General features: G+C 38.8%; 1 protein-coding gene and 1 non-coding gene across 2 annotated transcripts; both read right to left on the bottom strand.

Annotated features, from left to right (window-relative positions):
• Positions 1 to 448: 448 nt before the first annotated feature.
• LOC133318407 (heat shock factor protein HSF8-like) lies at positions 449 to 5209 on the bottom strand. Its single transcript, XM_061520397.1, has 2 exons — positions 4772 to 5209; positions 449 to 2071 (listed from the first exon to the last, which is right to left on the bottom strand). The coding sequence occupies exons 1-2, from the start codon at positions 5015 to 5017 to the stop codon at positions 800 to 802; spliced, it is 1518 nt and encodes a 505-aa protein (XP_061376381.1). The 5' UTR covers positions 5018 to 5209; the 3' UTR covers positions 449 to 799.
• Positions 5210 to 15783: 10574 nt separating this feature from the next.
• LOC133318410 (small nucleolar RNA R71) lies at positions 15784 to 15890 on the bottom strand. The gene has a single exon (XR_009752466.1). It is a non-coding gene; the product is annotated as a small nucleolar RNA R71 (small nucleolar RNA).
• Positions 15891 to 23438: the final 7548 nt, after the last annotated feature.

Genomic DNA, 23438 nt, shown 5'->3' with positions numbered 1-23438 from the left:
TTATTTTCTTGTTTTCGATTGGGCAAAGTTTAGGCAGAAAAGCTAAACCCCCAAGCCAGGTCACACTTAAGAGAAGCCACTGATATGGTGGTTGCTTAGGGTTTGAACACACTTCTGTTTCTGTTTCTGGGATCATGAGCTACTTACCACCTGACCATATTGGTTGGTCTTTGCACTATGTATACCAAGCATAGTAGGGATTCCAGTTATGCTTGTAATAAATATCTCAAATTCCACAATGTAAAAGTGTTTCTAGCTTATGGTAGCCCAATATTTAGGATCCCATGTCTCAATACAAACCTCTTCTACTTTCTGGCATTCACACCCCTCTCATGCTATTTTATCAATTAAACCATGAATTTCTAAGAGGCTTCACATGAACAAGCTAGCCAAGAGTTACAGACACACACACACACAGAGAGAGAGAGAGAGAGAGAGAGAGAGAGAGAGAGAGTGCTTTCATTATTAACAGTTGATCCATCAAAACAAAGGCTATCTGATGTTCTATCAGGGGAAGACATGAACTGATATAAAAATTATAGCATCTAATGCAATACTACCATGAGTTCATAATTAGAACTCAACAAAGTCTAAGGATATATCAAGGTAAACCAAAGAAAAAAGATAACTAGGTTCGGGTCTCATCATATTCACAAACTAAACCAGACCAAACAAAAAGCATCTATGATTTGAGTGAGCAATTGGAGGTGTAATTGTATTATAGACATCACTTGCCTATTGTTTGGGCCAAAGGTTACCTTGAACAATATGAAAGATTAATATACACTTCATAATACATTCAAACTCCTTTTGCATCAGAAGAAAGTAGGCCCATCTGCTCTGTAAGTTGGTCCATATGTTGAGATTTGTCCCATCCATTTTCCATTGGAGGCACCTCATTCTCCTTGGATACTTCAGCAACATTGGTCTCGGTCTCCTCTGACATTGGAGTTTGCACAATATCATCCCAAAAGAAAGGATCGCTCAACAAATCATCAATGTCCGCTTCAGGTGAAAAACTATCAAAATCAATGGGAAATGACCCATTCACTCCCAATGAATTAGGATCCATATATCCCTCATCGCATGTCCCAGGCGCCATATAATTTTCTTCAGGAATATCAAGAATACTTCCTGCCACTATATCTGGTATTGTAGAGAGATCAGGCATGATTACATCTGCTTGAGGAACAGGGATGGAAGGTGCTTCAGGTGCTCCAAACAAAACATCAATGTTAGGGTATTGAGCTTTTGTAGCTTCTTCACAAGCTGCAACTTGCGGAGAAGATAGAATTTGAGATTTTCCTGTTGAGGGGGGGTGCCCTTGAGTCCCTGTTGCAGCTGGAGTGTGAGAAGACTGCACTGTAGTTGGAGGGACCTCTTGAAGTGTTACTCCAGAAGTTCGGCTTAAATAGCTTCTCCTTTCCATTGCACTGGGTGATGAAGAAGGTTCACAAATCAAGTAATTATCAGGGTTATTACTAAAAGATTCTAGCCGAGAAGTATCCAATTTCATGATCTTCTTTAGCATTGCTTTTGCTGCTTCATTTATCAGCGGTTGATATTTAACGATTTGTCCGTCAGAAGCAGCAGCATGTTCCATTTCATCAATAGCTTCCTGCTTGAGCCGGCGTTTTTTGTTTGCCTCCGTTATGCGTCTATTACCATCATTTTGCTGTTGTACAAATTGAGCCAAGAACCCAGGGCTCTGAACAGCCTTTGCGAGAAATGACATCATTTGCTGCTGTCGTTGTTCCATTCCCTGAAGGCGCTGAACCATTGTCTGCAGCTGGTTATCAGTAGCCTGTTGCTGCTGCCTCAACCTCACAAGCTTTTGCGTGAGCACATTCTTATCTCTCTTAAGAATCTCAACCTCTTCTTCAAGTCCAAACTTCCCAACTTCAACACATTCCCCTACTGATGAACTTTGTCTATGTGATTGCAGTGCCTGTTGATGATTATGACCATGGGCAGGTTTTCGCCGGGTTATGGTCTTAAGCAAGTGCTTCTGGCCCCTTAAAAATCCCTCATTTGCAAATTCCCAGCGATCTGGATCTACCTTCCTGAAACCCTGCTTAATGATGATGAATTGATGACATTAGAAAGGAAAATGTCACAGGAAGTAGGTCAAAAGCATCCCCAAAAACATTAAATACAAAACTTTTTATTTGAGATAAACATCATTATAGTAGACATGCACAAACAAACTAAAATGGACAGAGAGGATGAAAATGGACACATATGGCTATGGTGGAACAATATAGGCCAAGGTTGCAAGAAGGTGTAACTATTAAAACAAAATAATTTATCTTACCCAAATCACATTCTTTGACCTACCGAAAAGGGTAGTGGGTTTGATTCCTAAGTTGCAACTCTTAGGGAGGGTGGAGAGGCTCAAAGCCGAAACTGGATTAGACGGGCTCTTTAAGACTTCAGATACCGATTGGTATTTACCAAAAACAAAAATAAAAATTATCTAACTCAAATCACAGTCTATGACCCTTTTTGACCTTCTCAACAAGAGAAAACAAAATCAACCTTGAATTGCAAGTTATACAAAACAGGCCAAAATGATCGAAAACAAGTTCTATTTATATATAGAAAACAGCCACCAACTCTATCATACGCATAAACTCTGAATAGTTTCCTCCATGGCACAGGCCAAAATTCACTAGGACTTATATTCAAGGCATAGTTGCTAATCCTAGATCGCAGCGCTGTGCAGCCGAACCCAAAATGCTATAGTGGGAAGCACATTGTAGGCTGACTGCTATAGTGAAGATTGTGTGTACAAGATAAATAAAGTATACCACACACATAAATGCTCAAAACTCACCCTATACTAAAGACATATTCATCATTAGTAATCAGAAGTCATAGTGAGATAGTCTAGACACACAATCACCATAAATCTTAGGCATAATTAACAGTCAATAACAACTAACAAAAGTCAAGGAGCATATAAGGGAAAAAAGTAAATCACCAAATCCTAAATAAGTTTAAGCCTCTAAGGTGTAAAAAACAGAGGGATAATGACAAGGACTGTGAAGCGCAAAACACATAACACTGGAAAAGAATCAAGAACAGAGGAGGCCTTGAAGAGAACACAGCATAGACATGCGAAAACCTCGAGAACATTGGACGGGATTTGCTGTGAAGAAGAGTAAAGAACACATGTTGGTTGTTGGAAAATGACAGTAATCAACAGAAAATGGTGATGCTCAAACCAGAGGGGGAGGCACAAGAACGAGGATGGTTCAGCCAGATAAATGGTTAAACTCAAGGCATAGCGAGAGGCATGGCAGAAGTCAGAGGGGGACATGACAAAATTCAAGAAATCACCAGTAGTGGTTGTGATGCCACAATAGTGACTGTAACTTGCCGTAATTTGGGGCTGCAACAGATGCTCCATGAAAGCACAACACGATACTCTGCACACTGCAGGGAGGCAACACTCAACAAGGCGAAATCCTGAGAGTAACCAACATTATTCTAGGATGCAGATGGTTTACCATTACATATAAGCATATACAGTGCACCAGATTTACAACCAAACTGAATAATACCTCTAAATTCAGGTAGACATGTCAATATAAAGGCCCATATCCATTTGCCCAGGAAAAAAATACCTATTCCATAAGCTGACCTTAAGACAAAGTCAGTCACACAACTTATAGTTGATTGTTAACTTATTTAAGGTGATATTACATTCCAATCAAAAGAGAGTTCAGCAAATCTGTAGGAGAATGAGTGCCAAATGGTCCTTCAACTTTTCAATTTCAATAAAGAAATATTCTTGCATTTAACTAGCATTGATTCACACGAACACAGAACTCACTGCAACTCTGACGTCTTGGTGTTTTGACACCAATAATTATGCTTAGTTCAGCACAGGAATCAGTTTCCACACCACACAATGCTATAAATTTGTGGAATTCAAAGAAAAATATTAACTTATCAGTTATCACATAGAATCAATGGCTTTATACTACATAAAGAATACATTCATATGCCACTAAAACATCTGATCAATTCAACATGGTTGCAAATTTTATTAATTATTACTAATTTTCCTCAATGCAGTCAATGATCAAGCAGCGCTGCCCAGGTCATCTATTACAAATCCTAATCCTCGAGTTTCCACTTACTAAAAATAGACCAGCTTAACTTAAATCAAATGAAGAAATTTACATATTATTCAACCTAGTGAAAAGAGATCTGCAATCAAAATTTCATGCTTCATAGGATTTAATTACTCTTTAGAATATAGATTTCTTTGCAATGAACATAAACCCGTCCCCTTAAACCAGAAGACCAATCAGTGAACAAGCCCTGGGAAATCACAAAGAGTGGTCTTCTCAGTCATTTTTCCCACTCCTGCTCCCACTAATAAAAACAAAATCACACATAAATTCAAGTCCAGCTCCGAAGCAGATTTCGACTTCACCGGTCTAGGCCACTATCCACTTCATCTGAAACGACCAATGAGTCAATGACGATAAAATAAAATAAAATAAAAAAAATCAATTTTTCCCCATCATTCATCCGTACGATATGAAAAGCCACAATTAGTTCAATTTTAAAATTTTGTTGCCAACTCAAAGGTCAAAACTCAGTCAAATTCACAACCGCACTCGTTTCAGCTAAATTTACAAACCACACAATCAAAAGTAACTCACACTATTATAGTATCAAACTTCCAATGGTCAACCCCAAAAAATCAAACACTTAAAAAAACAAAGGAGCAATAAAGAAGAAGGGATTTGCATACATAGGTATTTAACTGGCGAACGAAGCTTGAGAAGTTGTTGTGCTTGAAGTGTTTGGGCAACAGGTCTCTGGCGAACTCTGGTGGGTTCCAAACCACGAAGCTGTTGTTGGTTGGGCTCCAAGACACGATTGAATCCGTGGAAGGGTCGTCCACCATGTCGTAAGTCTTGCTCAGGAACGGCGGCGGTCCGTTCGCATTCGGTATTGGTGCCGCCGCCGCTCCGCCGCCGCTGCTCGCTCCGTGCATTTCAGAAATTTAATTTATTTTTAAAAGGAAAAGAAAAGAAAAACAGGGAGAGAGAGAGAGAGAAAAGAAATTGGTTAATATAAGTATTATTTGTGTGAAAGAGACGGAATCCGGGCCATTGTTGAGGGAACTTAAACCCTAGTTGGTGTGTTCAAATCAAATAGTGCAAGGGGAAAAGGTTTTGCAAATTGGACTTAGAGAAAGAGAGAGAGAGCGAGGGGATGATGGGTCCGGTTTCAAAATTACCACAAATTTAGGAGGGGAATCATATGCACAACCGCAACCTTTCGTTGGGGTGAGACTTAACACGGAAGAAAGGTAAGAAAATAAAATAATGATATCAGAGTAAATATTTTTTTGACTCTAAAAAAAACACGGTCGTTACTTTAGTTTCGTACAAAAAAAAATCAGTCAGTTAGTTCTTAACAAATTTAAAGTGGACTCATTTAATTAAAATCGTGGTACCTCACAAATTCAAAAAAGACCCATATTAGTCCCTCAAAAGGACTAAAGTGGGTCCACTTTGAATTTGTTAGGGACTAACTGACTAATTTATTTTTGTAAGGAACTAAAGTGGGGACCGTATTTTTTGTTAGGGACCAAAAAAGGTGTTTACTCATGATATTAATAGAGTGCGTTATAAATAGCAAAAAAGTTTATTTTATTGCAATTTAATTAAAAAAATTATGAATTTGTTATTGTTTTGAAATTATTTACGCATGCATTGCACAGTATCACGCCCTCATTGGGCGTCGCAAGTCACGCTTCATGTAGGTGTCACCTCCATGTGGGTCATGCCTAAATGGGGCATGATCTGTGATGCCCAATTTAAACGTGATACATGCAATATTGATGCCCACCTAGGGCGTGAATGGTGCAAATATATCTATTTAAACCATTATCACTCGTCACACTCTTCAGAACTCTTCTTCACCATCAATTCTTACTCTTACATACAAAATTATTAGCTTATTCATAGTCTTTTATTTTATTTGTTACTCCATTTAAAAATGAGTTCACATTCTGACTCTGTTCGTGTTGTGTTATATTACAATGATAGGAAGGTGGAAGGTCGACAAGGTGTAATTTTTGAATGTGAAAAAAGGCCAACACGTATCAAACGCAGCTCAACAATTGATGAACTAGATCAGAGAATTCGTCAAAAGGTAACTTTTCAAGGTAACTAATCTATCACTCAGATCATCACAAGGTTATGGCAATCTGAACAATACATTAGTTTGCAAGTGATGGATGATGAAGACGTCGAGATGATAATGGAAGAATTTTTCAACCAGTCAAGGAAATATTTTTTGGAGTTGTATGTTGACATTGCCGGAGCAGAGAATGTTGTTCTACCGGTGAGGTCAATTGTTTTAAATTCTCCATGTCATGCATCAACATCTGCTGCTCATGCTTCTCCAGTTGTTAACATTTCTGAGGGAGATAAAAATGATCCTACTGGGTTATGCATGACGACTACGACGATGACGACGATGAAAATATCGCAATGGAAAAAATGTCTTCTGGCCGAGGATGCTAGTGCTTCATAAGGAGATGACAATGGTGATAGGCCCGCGTCTCAAATCCCAGTATATCATGATCCGGTGGAGTCTCAAATCCCGCAACTTAATGACATGGGCTCCACACAATTAACAGAACATCATGAAGGTATTTTAGTAAATAACTCGTATATGATTTAGGGTGTTTAAATAATATATTTACAAGTTTTAATTCATATATGCAGGTGGTGATGTTGTTATTCCTTTTGGGAAAAAATTCAGCATTACACACATATTGATTGGAGTTATCGGAGTGAAAAAAAATCATGTACTGATGGTTCGGTTTCGGGATCGGGATCAATACAAGGTCCGTGGCAATTGGGTCACAAGTTATTTGTGAACCAGGAATTTACAACCAAAAAGGAGGTTCAAATGGCACTGAAGATTAACCTCATGAGCGAGCATCTGGATGCAATTGTGGTTGAGAGCACACCTACAAAGTTAAGCATGAAATGTTGCTCGCATGACAAAAAAACTACAATGCATATAGTAAATAATATCAGCGCGACAAATACAGTCCATAAATAAAATATGGTCCACAAAATAAAAATGAAAAGACTACGACCATGGTGGCCACAAATGATGACGTGCATCGCGATTAGACAGTATATGTTTGTCCCAAGCGTCGTCAACACCCTGTGTCACATGAGGTGCCGCTAGAGTGGGAGTCTGACAATCATCCATCACCGCCTGCATAAAATCATCTGCTGCTATACGTGATTGCATGGAAGATGAGGTCCTAACTCCGTAAGAAAGTGCATGACCCAATGTACTAGGCTGCATGTGGGGTGATGTCGAAGCATGGGTCTGAGGTGGAGTGTCATTTGTCTCCTGACTATCAAGGCTATCTGGGTCCAGGCCCAGCTCCGTGCATAGTGCATGAACATGCTCTTGAGTCCATTGCGACATGTCCGAACTAAGACCTTCACCCTGTGTATACACATGTCCGGTTGGTTGGCCTCAACCGTGTGAAAATAAATCAGAGGTGTGACAGCAAACCAGAGATACTGCTGATGTGGAGATACACCCAACCATACGTAATCTATGTATGGTTGCCAAACCACCTACACACGAAAATATTCCACAATTAAATAATTAATAATAAAAAACACTTTAAAATCCTAAAAATTGTGTAATACCCTACCTCATCTCTACATAATGTATTCATGGTCGCCCGATAATGAACAACCCTGTGTGGCTTGAACCGCCAAAGAGTATTAAACCTGTCATCCAAAATAAAAATTAACTATGGGATCGTTTTTTCTGCAATAAATGCAGATAAGTTATCTGCATTGGGCTTACAACGACGTCGTTTTGGGGCAGAAATCAAGATATTTTTGTAATTTTAATTTATTTCACGATTATTATAGTCTTTATAATTATAATTTTTTAATATTTCAACACTAAAACGACGTCGTTTTGAGAGTAACTGCAGATAACTTATCTGCAGTAATTGCAGAAACATTTTTCTGATTAACTATACAACTTGCAAATTAATAAAAAGACACAATTGCCAAAACACATATACCGGCATCCATAGTGCATCCCAAGACCAGGAGGAGAAGGAAGGGGGAGAAATGGGTGGAAATATGATCCAGGCCTAAATTTGGAGAAGAATGTGGCACCTGTAAGAACCCGCACCGGTAATTAAGGAAGTTAATTAATTAATTATGAGAAATTAGGAAATAATTCTATAATTGACCCTAATAATTATTATGAGACTTTTAGATAATTATAGTAAGTGAGTAAGAATGCTGAAAGTCGCTTTTCGGACGAAAAGTGCAAATACCGGTTCTGCTACTCGGTATAAATGCGTACCGATGAAGTATCCCGGAAAATTATGAAAAATGTGTAAATGTTACTAGAATAATATATAGGACTTGTAAAACCAATTTCAAGTTAAAATAATGAGAACTGGTGCCAGAACTGATACTGGCTATGGAAAAGCGCGTACCGGAAAGGTGTTGCAAAATATAAAATAAAAATATGACAAATCTTAAAAAAATGAGTAGGTTTAGAATCCTAAGTTTGGGATTAAAATGCTAAGTGTAGCTAATAATGTTAATACAGTGTGTTTAATTCTAAACCGCCTATATATAGAGGGTTGCACACAACCCTAGGCTGATACTCAGCCATTATTACGTGAGTGACTGCTGGTGGCTGCTTCCTTTGTCTTCTCCACCATTGCTTGACCTTCCTTGTAGCTTTTCTTCTCATTTTCTTCACAAAAACTCCTCGGGTGAGTGCATTCAAGCCTTGGGAAATAGAAAGGGGTTGCATTTCTGAGTTGGGAGGGTTGTTGTGAGTGAGTAAGCTTCTGACTTGGTGGTTAGAGTGGTGTGAGCCTTTGGTGATGGCACGTTGAGCTCCAAGGAGCCATCTTTGGTGAGAAAAGAACCATTGTTGTGTGTCATTTTCGTGCATCTTCAAAGTCAGAATCTTAGGGGTTGTTGGTGAGCTCCAAGAGCACTCCTTTCTCTGTTTTAAAGCTTGGGTAAGTGCTCACAACCATTGATCATGAGTTTTAATTGATAAAAGAGGTGTCTTGACATGTTTAATGGGTTAAGCAATTAACCAACCTGAGTATGAACCTTAATGAGCTTAAAGATGCATGCTTTAATGTTTTAAAGTGTTAAAAATGGAACCTTGAAGGGATATCTTCGCGAAAATACAAAACTGCATTCTGTCGCGAAATATCCGGATATTGATATTCGGATATGGATTTCTAGATATCCGGATATGAGATGTGGAAATATCCGGATATTGATATCCAGATATGTTCCCGAGAAATATCCGGATAATGATATCCAGATATGTCCCCGAGGAATATTCGGATATTCTGGGTTTTCGAGAACAGTGAAGGCATTGTTCATACAGAATGGTATTGTGGGTTTGTGGACCCTAGACTGGTTAAGTTGAGCTTCTGTATTGATTAGTTAAGTCAGAATCTAAGTGATTAAGGGCTTGTGGCTTTGTGAGAAGCCTTAAGACATGAAATGTAAAGGAAAGACGTTGTCCTTGTGTCTTATACTTGTTGAGTATGATTTTGATATGATTGTTGGTCCAAAACAGATTGTGATTCTACTGTGTTTGGGCTTTGAGATTGGTTGGACTCTTGGCTTGGATTGTTAGCTTGCAAGGTAAGCTTTCGTGTCCTCGGTTTAGCCATTGTGGGTTCCACCATGTCCCATGGGGGGATGGTTTATATGCATGATGTTGTTTTCATGTATTGTTTTGATAAATGCGATTGAGCTGTTATATGCGAGTGCCTTTATGATATGCATGTGGTGTTCCACCTATACGGTAAGCCTGAGTATGTGGAGACATACAAGATGGTGAGGCTGTGGGTGAGGTGCAAGTGGTGTTCCTTGTACTTATTGTGGGGTTGTAGACGTACGTCCTGCATTTCTCTGGCTAGTACAATAGTGATAACACACATGGCATGAATATCTGTTGCACTGCATAGTTTTGGAACTTATACTGTTAAATGCTTTTGAACTTATATTGCTCGTGTAAGTGAGCTTGGGGTGGAAGATCCTTGAGGACCCCTTGTCTTACTGAGATTTCTTTTTAGAGATCTCACCCCACGTTTGGGGCATATATTTCAGGTTCAGGTAATACGGGGGTTGAGACCTCTGGCGGCAGGAGGCCGGAGCTTAGCTGATTATATATGCTGTATGCTGACATGACTGGATATTGGATGTTGTTTATGTTTTCTTGTCTTTATATTGATATTTGAGTTGAGACTCTTTTGTGGGCTTTGTTGCCTTATTTGGTGAGCATGGGATTTGTCCATGCCACATTGATGTTAGTACTTGTAGCTTGAGTTGTATAAACTATTAGGGTTGTCCGATCTACGTGTTGTAGTTCCGTGACTAGAGACATAATTATGTTATTTATGTTATGAGGTATTTCAGTTAGCTGTCTTTTGCAATTTTTATACAGGCGATGTTTTATGAAATGAAGTAAGTAATTCAACCTGGCTAATGATAATGACGTCATAATTGAACAGAAAAAGATATTCCGCATTTTTAAATTAAGCGTGGCTTAATACGATGATATGATAACAAACCGGATATATACGAGGTGTTACAACACCCACCCATGTCAGATCTACTGGCGCCTGTACACTCTCACAAATTCCTGAACAAGTGCGCAAGTACCGCAGACCCCCAGCTATATCAGCCAATATCATCAAACCCTCCTCCGAGTAACGGAACTAAGCGATAACCCATGTTGCTACCTCCTGATCTGTCGCATAGAAGTCAACACCCTAACATACGCGCAATATGCGCCCTCGTGAAAAAAACTTCATGGTCGTGATCCGCAGCTATACATTCAATCTAAGTATAAGATCCGTAAGTCGCCGGCTCCATGAAACTCACTCGTCAGAGGCCTAGCACCAAAAATCGCGTCACGAACGGCTGACAAATCCTCAGATGTAGATCTGGTAACGACTTGCCCATCAATAGATAATCCAAGTATACCAGCCACATCCTGCAAGGTGATACTCATCTCACCCTGTGTCATATGAAAGGTATGTGTCTCTGGTCTCCACCTCTCAACCAGAGCACTAATCAAGGCAGCATCAATATGAAATACATAATACAATTATCACACGACACATCATTAAACTGAATAACAATATAATATATTACTTCCTAAAGTGCATACCTGATAATGTCCCATGCGTGCAACATGAATAAATCCTGCCTGGGTCAGGTAATCTACTACCACATCTGGAACATCGTTGGCAGGTGGCCCCTCTGCATCTTACCGCATGGGGTCTTCAACTGACGTACATGCTCTGTATTTCACACGCGCTGTGAAATATGTTCACTCTGCACCCTCTTCCTAAGGACCTCCCACCTATACGGCCCAAGTATGATATACATACTGGGATCGGTAGTCTCTGGCTCGTGATCTGATGCAGAACCCCCAGATGATGATAAATCAACCATGATAAAAAAACTATACAAAATATTAAATTTATTGTTACCGTTAATTTATAATCAAATTATATATACATGTGTAATACAACATTAAAAATAATTTAATTTACAACTACTTACAATATGTAACAATAATATATATTTAAAAGAGTAAATACCATTTTTGGTCCTCAGCAAATTTCACGATGCCCGCTTTAGTCCCTAGCAAATAAAAAGGTCCATCGTGGTCCCTGAAAAATTCAAAATGGACCCATTTTAGTCCTTTTAGGGACTAATATGGATCTTTTTTGAATTTGTGAGGGACCATAATTTTAACTAAATGGGTCCTTTTTAAATTTTTTAGGGACCACGATGGGCCTTTTTATTTGCTAGGGACTAAAACGGGTATCGTAAAATTTGCTGAGGACCAAAAAGGGTATTTACTCTATTTAAAAATTACGTACACACCCCTAACAAGTGAATCGTCCAAATGAAATTATATTATAATCATAATTTCAATTACTTCTTCTATGTCACTATTCATTAACTAAGTCACTATCAATGTTATTAAGCATACACAAAATTCTAGCAAACTACCAAATTCCTAAGTCACTAATTAATTCGTATGTAAAAAATATTAATTCCTAGGTCACTACAACATTCTTAAGTCTCTACAAAATTCCTAAGTCACTTGATATTTCTAGGTCACTAACAGTTTCCTAAGTCACTAATAAATTCGTAAATCACTAACATATTCCTAATTTATTACTGTAATTTAAACTTATAGAAACCAGGTATTAAAAACTTAATTTTTTGATAGAGCTTCGCTAACCAATTTTCCACGAAAGGGAAAGCAACAACGTATTAGGGACAAGTTAGAGAAAAGTTAGATAGAGAGTAAAATGGTAAAAAAAAGGAAAATTTTGGGGAATTTATAGGTTGTAGTGGATCACGCCTGGATTAGGCGTCACTGGTCATGCCTGGTTTGGGTGTGATCCACCAGGAAGTGACGCCTACTTTGGTCGTAACCCTTGCCGCCCAATCAGGGCGTGACACACTACAATACACATGTAATTATTTTCAAAACAGCAATAAATTCATAATTTTTTATTAAAAGTGCAGAAAATTAATTTTTTTGCCCGTTATAAATTTATATATTTTTATTATATATTTTACAATGCTATTAATATTTAAATTTCATCAAACATTTGTTAACTTTGATAATAAATATTGAAATAATTTTTTAAAATAATTTTGAAAATATTTTTCGGTATATAAAATGAGTGTTTTGTTATATTTTAATGATATTACTTGCTTATTAAAACCTTTAATTATTGCATATAATTATTTAATAATTATTAAACATAAAAACTTTCTATATTTTGAAACTAATATATTTTAGATTATAGATTTTATTATAACTATATTTATTTTAATTTAAGGGTATATATTTAATTTGTTAATATTTAAATTGGATTATGTTGTAAAATATGTATTTTAATATGTGGATGACCTTTGGCCTTTCATATGCCTCATGATGAGTGTGTAAATGAAAAAACAGTGAGCAAATAGAGATGAAGGAAATGAGAAGAAAATTATGAAAAATTCCTCATATATATATATTTTTAGCACATTCTCGTTTATACTAATCACGGTGAACAAGGATTCAAAAATGACAAAGGCAAAATAAGTTATTACTAGAAATAATCTAATCTAATTAAAGTAAATTATGGAAATAATTTAAGCTTCCTAGAGAATCCAAGCAAATCTTGTGATTGTGGTTCCTCTTTATTGTGTTTATAGTTTAAAATCATCAACCCATTTGAGTGGTGGAGTGGTATGCCTTTTGGGTTGAGGTTTCCACTATTTTGCCCCAAACATTATGATGGGACAGAAATTCGTGCCCATCTAAGCCCGTTTTGATGGCAAAATACTATTCGTTTCCTCACCTGATGAGCAACTTTAGCACTAAAAGCACATGTTTTATATCTTTATCACAAAACACAGTGGGGAACGGAAGATGACGTAATCTTTTGAAAAATATATAAAAAGGGGAACGGATTTGGAACATTAAATACACCTGCTTCACTTACTCAACCTCTCTGACCACTTTTTAGGAAATGGTGAAAAGAAGTTTCCAACTTAACACAAGTGGGCAGTACTCAACCAAGGAGAAATGTGCGCAGCAGGGAATAAACGATTCCTATTTGCCGAAAAGGAAAGCAAGGCATGAGGAGGTCAGAAGGAAAGACAAATCTCAACAAAAACTGTCCCATCCAGCCACGTGCGCCCCTCAAAGCACTGTTCACACCGCCCCATTCATGCAGTCAAGAAACCGACTCGAGAAGATTTACAAGCTTGCTATTCACTCTTCTACCTATAAATAGGACGTTCCAGCACGAAGACATCCATCGAATTCCTAAAGGATTGAATTCCTTAAGAAGAGATCACTTAGTTTATTTTTGTAGTTTTTATTTGTATAGTTTTAACTTTAGTTAAGTGACAACACTTCTTCTTCTTTCTGTATCACCCACTTGAGACTCCTCACGAGCAACAACCATCTTCTCCACTTTTCATTTTATTGTAATCAATTTGTTTTCATTTAAATACAAATGTTATTTCTCTCATTTCCACTCGTTATCTCTGAACTGAATCTCGAGTCTATGGGACTTCAGTTTGGAATAATTATGTTTAACTTAGTAGCCATGGGCTAAACTATCTGTGTAATGGAAAAACTGCAAAGTTCTTAAAAAGTTATTTTTCGAAACTCTTGTATTACAGCTTTTGTGTTTCTCTGGTTAAGTGTGCTATATTCATTGTGTATCTTTGGAAATCGAACACATACTGAGAAAGGATCTTCCATAAGGAAGGGATTTCAGACAGCTTAACCAGAGGGGGAAGGCAGTACTGTGGAAACAGTATTGCTGGTTGCCTTAGGAATAAGGGACCACCTCATTCACTCAAAGGTCCTGTACCTAGTACCTGTTGGAGTCAGGGGAGCCATAGGAATATGGAAACTTATGAGCCATCTAGTCCATGAGCTGAGGAATCAGAGTTGGCAGAGAAGAGACTGGAACAAATCCAAAAGTGTTGAGTCTTGAGTAGATAAAATAATTATTTATGAATGGAGCAGTAGATACGTTCCTTCTGTTATTATTGTTTTTAAATCATCCACCATGTTATCTCTTGACTATTGTTATTACTTTTTGTATTTTTCTTCTTTGTTTAATCATATATCTATAAAAATTTCATGAATATTGTTGATCCTTCCCTAAACAAGAAGGATAACATACATAACGAAGCGATGAATTGTTTGCTGTCTGATTGAACCTACTGTCCTTGAGGAACGTTGTCAAGATAGTAGGAAACGTTTGACCAAACAGGTCAATTACTAACTTTTCTTTTCATTTTAATTCTTTATAAAACAGTATAAGACATTAATTAGAGTTCTATCCTCGTGGGAACGATAATCTGGGCATAATACTCCCATTTATTACTTGATGTGTGTACTTGCGCACTTGGGTTAAACTAAGAGAACAACTGTGTTCTTTCTTAGTGACTAAGGAACGTTTTCATCATACATACAGCTTTTGAACCCAACAAGTTTTTGGCGCCGTTGCCGGGGATAGATACATTAAATTTTGTCCATATTATTGTTTTAAGTACATACATACTCTGTATATTCCATTTTCATTTTTATTTTTGTCACATATCCTGCTGATTCATACTATCTATTTCATGGTTTATAAGTGAAGAGTCTGAAACAGATTCTAACCACTCCCCTGAAATACCCGAGTTTTTCTTTGACCCTTAGCCAGAACACACTTTACATAGAAGAAGAAGAAATCTCAGGGAAAATACTTTTGAAAACATGGCTGATCATAACAATAACAATGATGAAATCTCTCCTGAACAGAACTTTAGAACCCTGGCTGCTCCTTTCAGGAACAGACCAGAGAGGGGAGTAATCCTCCCTCCTGTAGCCCCCAATTTTGAATTGAAACCCATCATGTTCCACATGATCAGGGAAGTTGGAGTCTTTCATGGACTCCCTGCAGAAGATCCTTACACACACCTCACAAACTTTCAAGACATTTGTGATAACTTCAAAGCTGAGGGTGTGACAGAGGAAAGTATGAGAATGAGGCTGTTTCCTCACTCCCTAGGCTCAAAAGCAAAAACATGGATGAAAACTCTCACCCCTGGATCCATCCACTCTTTTGAGGAGCTTTCTAACAAGTTTATAGAAAGGTTTCTCCCTATGTCTCGACAAGCTGATGTTAGGGTAGAACTCTCTAACTTTAGAATGTTTCATGGAGAAAATATTTATGAAGCTTGGGAGAGATACAAGGACATCATCAGAAAATGTCCAAACCATGGGGTGGAAAGTTGGGGAATTTTACAGTCTTTCTATAAAGGCATTGATCATACTTCTCAATCACATTTAGACTTTGCTGCAGGAGGATATTTCTTTACAGGTACCCTTGAATCCAGGAACGAAATCATTGAAGGCACTGCAAAAAGATGTCTCCAATGGCCTCTGGAACGGATGAGCCCAGTAAGGAAGCTAGGAATGCTAGAATTAGACAAACAAATTGCCATGGAATCTCAACTGGCCACCCTTATGAATGAGGTGAAGAATCTGAAAGCTAATCAAGAACAACCAAGGATGGAAGTCTTACAACTCACAGCAACTGAGAGTGAACCATTCTCAGCCTGTGGTGACCTTCATGATTCAACAGACTGTCCGTCTATTGCCTTGGTGTGTTATGCAGAAAACTTCGGGAACAAAAACTTCACCCCGGCCAGAGACAATCAGACTGCATGAAACAACAACAACCAAAATCCTGGAGGAACCATAGTAAAGGATCAGAACCATAATCCACAATAGAGACCACCCATGAACCAAAGACCATATAACAATCAGCAACATCAGTATCAACAAGGCAGAAGCAGTGGAAATGGAGCATATGAACCACAGAGAAGATCCAATTATGCTATATTCCAAAGATATGACCAACGCATCAACACCCTAGAAAGCTATGTCAAAGAATATGTTACAAGGAACGATGCTGTGGTCAGAAACATTGAGTCCCACCTGGGATAGATAGCTGCTAGCCTTAACACCAGGACACCAGGCCATTTACCAGGGGATACCGAAGTTCCCTCAACAACCTCCCCAGAAACCTGAGAGGTTAGTAACATGTCTAGCTAAAGACATTAAACTAAGCGTTGATTGGAAGGAAACCCAGTGGATACCTTTGCCCTCTAACAACGAGCAAAGTTTTGGGGTGGTTAACCTTAACCACACAGCTCCCAAAATGGAGGGAACGTCTGATGTTCAACTCCAAATCCAAATAAAATACGTTCCGTCCCAGGAACGTAGTTTTGGGGTGGTTCAATAACCACACATTCCCATATTTATTTCTCTCTAAATATATATATTTAATTTAATTTGAACACACCTTCATTTGCAATTTTTAAAATAAGTAGTATTTCTTTACAATGCAATTTATATTTCAGGGTTCTTTAGGCTTGCATTTTTAGAAATTAGTTTATTATTATTATATAGGTAATAGACAAAGGGAACATTCTCTGGCTTAGGAGATAAGAGTGACAAGGACACATATCCCTGCTGAGTCACTTACGTATACAGAGCCGTTATCAAATCTACACTCATTGCAAATTTTGAAAACATGCCTTGAAAAAGCAACTGTCTCCTCAGCCATTAATGCAACTGCTCCTACCCTATTTCCCTCTCTCCCACGTTTCTAACCTAAACTGTTCCACCTCCTTACCACCATTAGTAGCAGTTGAATACCACTCACCCTGACCTTTCGTTCCATAATGTTCCCATTCCACCACTTCTTCAACTCCCTGTCTTTAACCTCCACGTCCTGAAAAACCTCTCATTTTCCCTCCTCTGCATGCTTATTTAAACTCATTTCTTTTCTTCTTCAATCTTTACTGTTCTCTGCTAACTTAGAAACTTTTTCTCTCATCACCCTATTCTGCATCTTTGCCCTAAAACCTTCCTTCTTCCAATCACCATGACTAGACTTTCAGTAACTGTCATTCCTGTGGCCGGCCATGGCCAGGAACCCGAAGTTACAGAGGAGGTTGTTCATCTCTACCTAGAGAAGAACATCTCCATGAAAGACAAGGCTCTTCTTCCTTCCTTTGTGAAGAAAGCCTTGACCAGTCTGAAGTGGCTTCTGTTTGCCACTGACGAACAAGAAGTCAACATCTCGTTGGTAGATGAGTTTTTGTACCACGCCACGAGGCTGCCTGAAGGGTACACCAAAGATGAGGTGAAAGTAAGGGGAAAGAAAATGTCATTCTCCCCCGCAGCTATCAAAGAGGTACTCAATCTCCCCACAGTGCCCAAATGCCCATACCAGGAATACATCGACAGCAAAGATGTTTTGAAGTTCACAAGGGACGTTAAGAACCTGATAGCCATCAAGAAACCTGTCTACTCCAAAGGATCCCTCTGCAAGGGAAGCATGAGAGACGAAGCCAGATTCTGGGCTTTGTTTTCCAACTCCAACCTCACTCCCTCCACCCACGATGCCACTGTCAAGTGGGCACTCCAGGTGTAAATCTACCGCATTATGAAGAACATCCCTTTTGATGCAGTACCCCTTATCTACAGCAGACTGAAGAGAGAGATAAGGAAGACTACTGTCTTTCTTCACTGCCTGATTACAAAGCTCTGTTTCAGAGCTGGAGTGAATACCTACAAGGATGATGAATTGGTGACAACATCTGTCATCGATTCTAAAACATGGAGTAACCTGAGGAGCACTTACATTGAGACCAGTGAACCAGTCCCTGAGGAATTCAGGCGCACTAATGCTGGTGATTTTGATGAAGAAGAGGGCCTTGAAGCCCCAGAAAAGACAACCACGAAGGCCAACCCTTCAAAATCATCCACTTTTGCCTACACTCAGGCAAGAAGAACCGTTCCGCCTCCCACCAAGGTGAAAAAAGAAGTCCCCTGCCAAAGCTCCCCCAAGAAAGGGAAAACGTTCGAGTCAGAGGCTGAAGAGAACCTTCAGACGCACCAAAAGGCCCGAGGGAGCATCCTCTGAGAAACCTATCACCCTCTATGACAAGGAGGGGGACAGTGAAGACAATGAGCCTATCTCAAAAAGGCTGAAGACTGGAGGAACATCTTAACCAGTTGCTAGGGAAACGTCCCCAAGTAGCTCTGCTACTTCATCTTCTGACGTTCCGTCCCCTCTACCATCACCTACTCATTCTTCACCACCACCAGTGATACAACAACCGTCTCCTAGGCAACAAGAAGGAGAGGGAATGAAAGAAACAGATGCATCACCTGCTGCAGAAGAACAGGTGGCTGAGCAAGAGGCTGAGCCACAAAAGAACCTTGATAAAGGAAAGGGGATTCTTGTTGAATCCCCTAAAAAGAAAAAGCCAATTGTCCCCAGGCAATTCAGCCTGGGAGGGCCCCTCTCTTGCCCCATCATCTGTCCCGATACTTCTGGGGACGAGGCTATTTCTAGGGCTCTGGCAGAAGAATAGGGCTTGGAACAAACAACAATTGCCCCCTCTTCCTCAAAAATACAGGAGGTTGCTGTCAGGCAAGCACCTGAAGGACCTCCAGCTTCTGGCAACATCAACCAGAAGAAGAAGAAGCCATCTCTCCCCATTCCAGAAATCCCTATTGGCTCAAGAAGAAAATCCCAGATAGGGATTGCTGAACTGTTTGAAATGATGGGGAAAAAGATGGAGAAGTTGTTGCCTAAGACTCCATCCGTTCTTCAGATCAACATGACTGATACCACTGAAGAGCTGAAGGCTCTTAGGAACGGATTGGATCAACTCTCTTCTATTGTCAACAAATTCTAGGAACAACAGAGAACAGAAAGAGAGCAGCTTCTTAACACCATCAAGGACAGCATCAGCAGCATCAGAGCAGCACCATCTGCACCAACCTTGCAAGTTGTCAAGGACGAAATCAAGAAAGCATCTGAATCCCTGCAACTTGCTCACTCCCTGCATAATACTAGAGCTGAACTGCTGCTGAAGAAACTCCTCCTCAAAAATTCTGAGGAACGAACAGAAACCAAAGAAGCTCTCAAAGCTTTTGGTACATATTTGGAGGGGAAAATCACTCAGCTAGAACACGAATGCTGGATGTGGAGGGGCAGCTGGTGCACATCCACAATGGTAGGATAATGATGAGATCCACCATTGTGCACCTCACTGCTGTGATCAACGATCTACTGAAAGAAGCTGAGAAGTGGCTCCCTGAAGCTGAAGTGAGAAGACTAAGAGAACATCTCAGCAAGAGACCACCAACACAGGAGGAACATGACGCTGAGAAGAATTCTGAGTTGGGCAAGAGACGTCCTTATTGAAAAGGAGAAAGATCCTCTATATTTTTTTTGCTTATTTCCCATTTATTGCTTTCTGTTATTTCCTTTTATTTCCCTTTCTGTTCCTTAGTGTAATTGTAATTTCTTTTTGAAATAGAAAAATCTTTTTGATCAAACTGTTTGGAGCATACATGTCATTTATAGTACTGTGGCTGTGAAACTTTGAATAACCAATGGCATGAAACACAAAGTCACTAAGTAATCATGCTTAGTCTTACTCTGAATACTTGACATAGGAAAGGTGAAATGAATTTAATCTTCAGATTTTTGAAGAATGCTGATCTGTGTGAACTAAAACTGGTGAGGAACGAAAAATGCCAAACACTTACTCATGAGAGCGTTCCTGAGGTGTCACCACAATGAAACTTCTAAACTTGCCTTGATGCTGTAAGTACTGCTGAAGAAAGGTGGATTTCACTAACAAGGATCAAATCAACAAACACTAACCCCCTCACAATCATCCAAACACTTATGTTCCCATTCACACCACAACTTTACCCCATACACTTACACTCATTCCCAGGTCAATTAAAAGGAGCAAGGAACAAATCTGAAATGAGCACAAAGGATGAGAACAACCATTCAAAAGAATTCAGAAGAAAATACCAGAAAAGCTTCCTCCAAAAGAGGAGAAGAAGGTACAAAAGACAAGGTGTCCCCTCAAACAAGAAAAGTCCAGCTATGAAGCATAAAGAACTGTTCCTTGACTCAAAACTTGTGACCATTCCACTTTTAACACCTTTCGATCAATCTTTTTCACAAAGATCCTTGACAGGGAAGACACCTGCACTTCTTGGTTAAGCAACAGATAAGCAAGTTTGAAGAATCACATCCAGGAATGGACAGAGAAACACCAACCCTGAGTGATAATGAGACAGAAGATCAGCAATCATCACTTACCTGGGAACAAATTCTTTCTACTCATCACCAGTAGAAAGTAGTTCAATCTTTGAAAAGTTATGATTACTTGCTGGCTCAAGCTTCTGAAGTTGAGCTATTATTTGAAATTGAGCAGCCTAAAGCCATTATTTCTGAGTTGTTTGAGGACGACCAACAGTTTAGTTTTGGGGTGTTTGATGGGACGAAAATTCGTGCCCATCTAAGCCCATTTTGATGGCAAAATACCATCCGTTCCCTCACCTGATGAGCAACTTTAGCACTAAGAGCACATGTTTTATATCTTTATCCTAAAAACACAGTGGGGAACAGAAGGTGACGTAATCTTTTGGAAAAATATATAAAAAAAGGGAACGGATTTGGAACATTAAATACACCTGCTTCACTTACTCAACCTCTCTGACCACTTTTCAGGAAACGGTGAAAAGAAGTTTCCAACTTAACACAAGTGGGAAGCACTCAACCAAGAGAAATGTGTGCAGTAGGGAATAAACGGTTCCTATTTGCCGAAAAGGAAAGCAAGGCATGGGGAGGTCAGAAGGAAAGACAAATCTAAAAAAAAACTGTCTCATCCAGCCACGTGCGCCCCTCAAAGCACTGTTCACACCGCCCCTTTCATGCAGTCAAGTAACCGACTCGAGAAGATTTACAAGCTTTCCATTCATTCTTCTACCTATAAATAGGACGTTCTAGCACGAAGACATCCATCGAATTCCTGAGGGATTGAATTCCTTAAGAAGAGATCACTTAGTTTATTTTTGTAGTTTTTATTTGTATAGTTTTAACTTTAGTTAAGTGACAACACTTCTTCTTCTTTCTGTATCACCCACTTGAGACTCCTCACGAGCAACAACCATCTTCTCCACTTTTCATTTTATTGTAATCAATTTGTTTTCATTTAAATACAAATGTTATTTCTCTCATTTCCACTCGTTATCTCTGAACTGAATCTCGAGTCTATGGGACTTCAGTTTGGAATAATTATGTTTAACTTAGTAGCCATGGGCTAAACTATCTGTGTAATGGAAAAACTGCAAAGTTCTTAAAAAGTTATTTTCGAAACTCTTGCATTACAACTTTTGTGTTTCTCTGGTTAAGTGTGCTATATTCGTTGTGTATCTTTGGAAATCGAACACATACTGAGAAAAGATCTTTCATAAGGAAGGGATTTCAGACAGCTTAACCAGAGGAGGAAGGCAGTACTGTGGAAACAGTATTGCTGGTTGCCTTAGGAATAAGGGACCACCTCGTTCACTCAAAGATCCTGTACCTAGTACCTGTTGGAGTCAAGGGAGCCATAGGAATATGGAAACTTGTGAGCCATCTAGTCCATGAGCTTAGAAATCAGAGTTGGCAGAGAAGAGACTGGAACAAATACAAAAGTGTTGAGTCTTGAGTAGAGAAAATAATTATTTATGAATGGAGCAGCAGATCCGCTCCTTCTGTTATTATTGTTTTTAAACTATCCACCATGTTGTCTCTTGACTATTATTATTACTTTTTGTATTTTTCTTCTTTGTTTAATCTTGTATCTATAAAACTCTCATGAATATTGTTGATCCTTCCTTAAACAAGAAGGATAACATACATAACGAAGCGATGAACTATTTGCTGTCTGATTGAACCTACTGTCCTTGAGGAACGTTGTCAAGACAGTAGGGAACATATGACCAAACAAGTCAATTACTAACTTTTCTTTTCATTTTTATTCTTTATAAAATAGTATAAGACATTAATTAGAGTTCTATCCTCGTGAGAACGATAATCTGGGCATAATACTCCTATTTATAACTTGATGCGTGCACTTGTGCACTTGGGTTAAACTAAGAGAACAACTGTGTTCTTTCTTAGTGACGGAGGAACGTTTTCATCATAATACACTTTTCACCCAACAGCTTTTGAACCCAACACATTACTCCCTTCTTCCAAAAAATTCTCATCCTCGGTGGTGCAACATCTAATGTATTGGGAAAGCCAATCAGGATGGAAGGTTCAGATTATTGCCTTTGGCCCATTAGATTTGTTGGAACAAACATACTTTCATCTAGACGGTGATGAGTGTCTCATCCCAATGGACCAATCACTGAGAAGGTCATGGATTGAGGTGTTACAACCATTAGATCTTGTAAAAGAAGCACAACTGCATCTAGACAGTGGGGAAATGACTTGCGCCTAGACCAACAACACTTGAGGATGCAGATTGAAGATTCTAGTTCGTTGGATTGTTGGGAGAAAACATTAAGTGATCTGGACGGTGTGAATTTTTCCCCATGTTAGCAGCAATTGTGACCATTCCACACGCCTTAGTGGTATTGGAATGTGGAATTGAATTCAATGCATTTTTGCCTTTTCCAGGCATAAGTGCACCATCTTCTAAAAAAAGGAGTAGTGCATTACTTTTTTGCCTTTTTCCATGCGTAAATGAATCATCATCCCTTAGGCTCTTAGTTTTATTCTCCTTTTGTCTTCCCTCTCCTGAATATTATAACACATGTGTTGCCTCAGTTTGTTAACATCATAATAGTATTAAGCGTAGCTAATTATTCAAATAAATGCGGAAACTAATCATATTAATTTCGTATAAGAGCGTGAATAAACTTTTTTCATTCTACACCAAGTTATAATAATT

Source organism: Gastrolobium bilobum, unplaced genomic scaffold (genome assembly GCF_033153095.1).
Source record: "Gastrolobium bilobum isolate Gb01-03AN ecotype WA unplaced genomic scaffold, APGP_CSIRO_Gbil_v1 utg21002, whole genome shotgun sequence".
Lineage (NCBI taxonomy): Eukaryota > Viridiplantae > Streptophyta > Magnoliopsida > Fabales > Fabaceae > Gastrolobium > Gastrolobium bilobum.
Note: the sequence above shows the minus strand (reverse complement) of the source record. Positions and strands in the feature narration are given on the sequence as shown.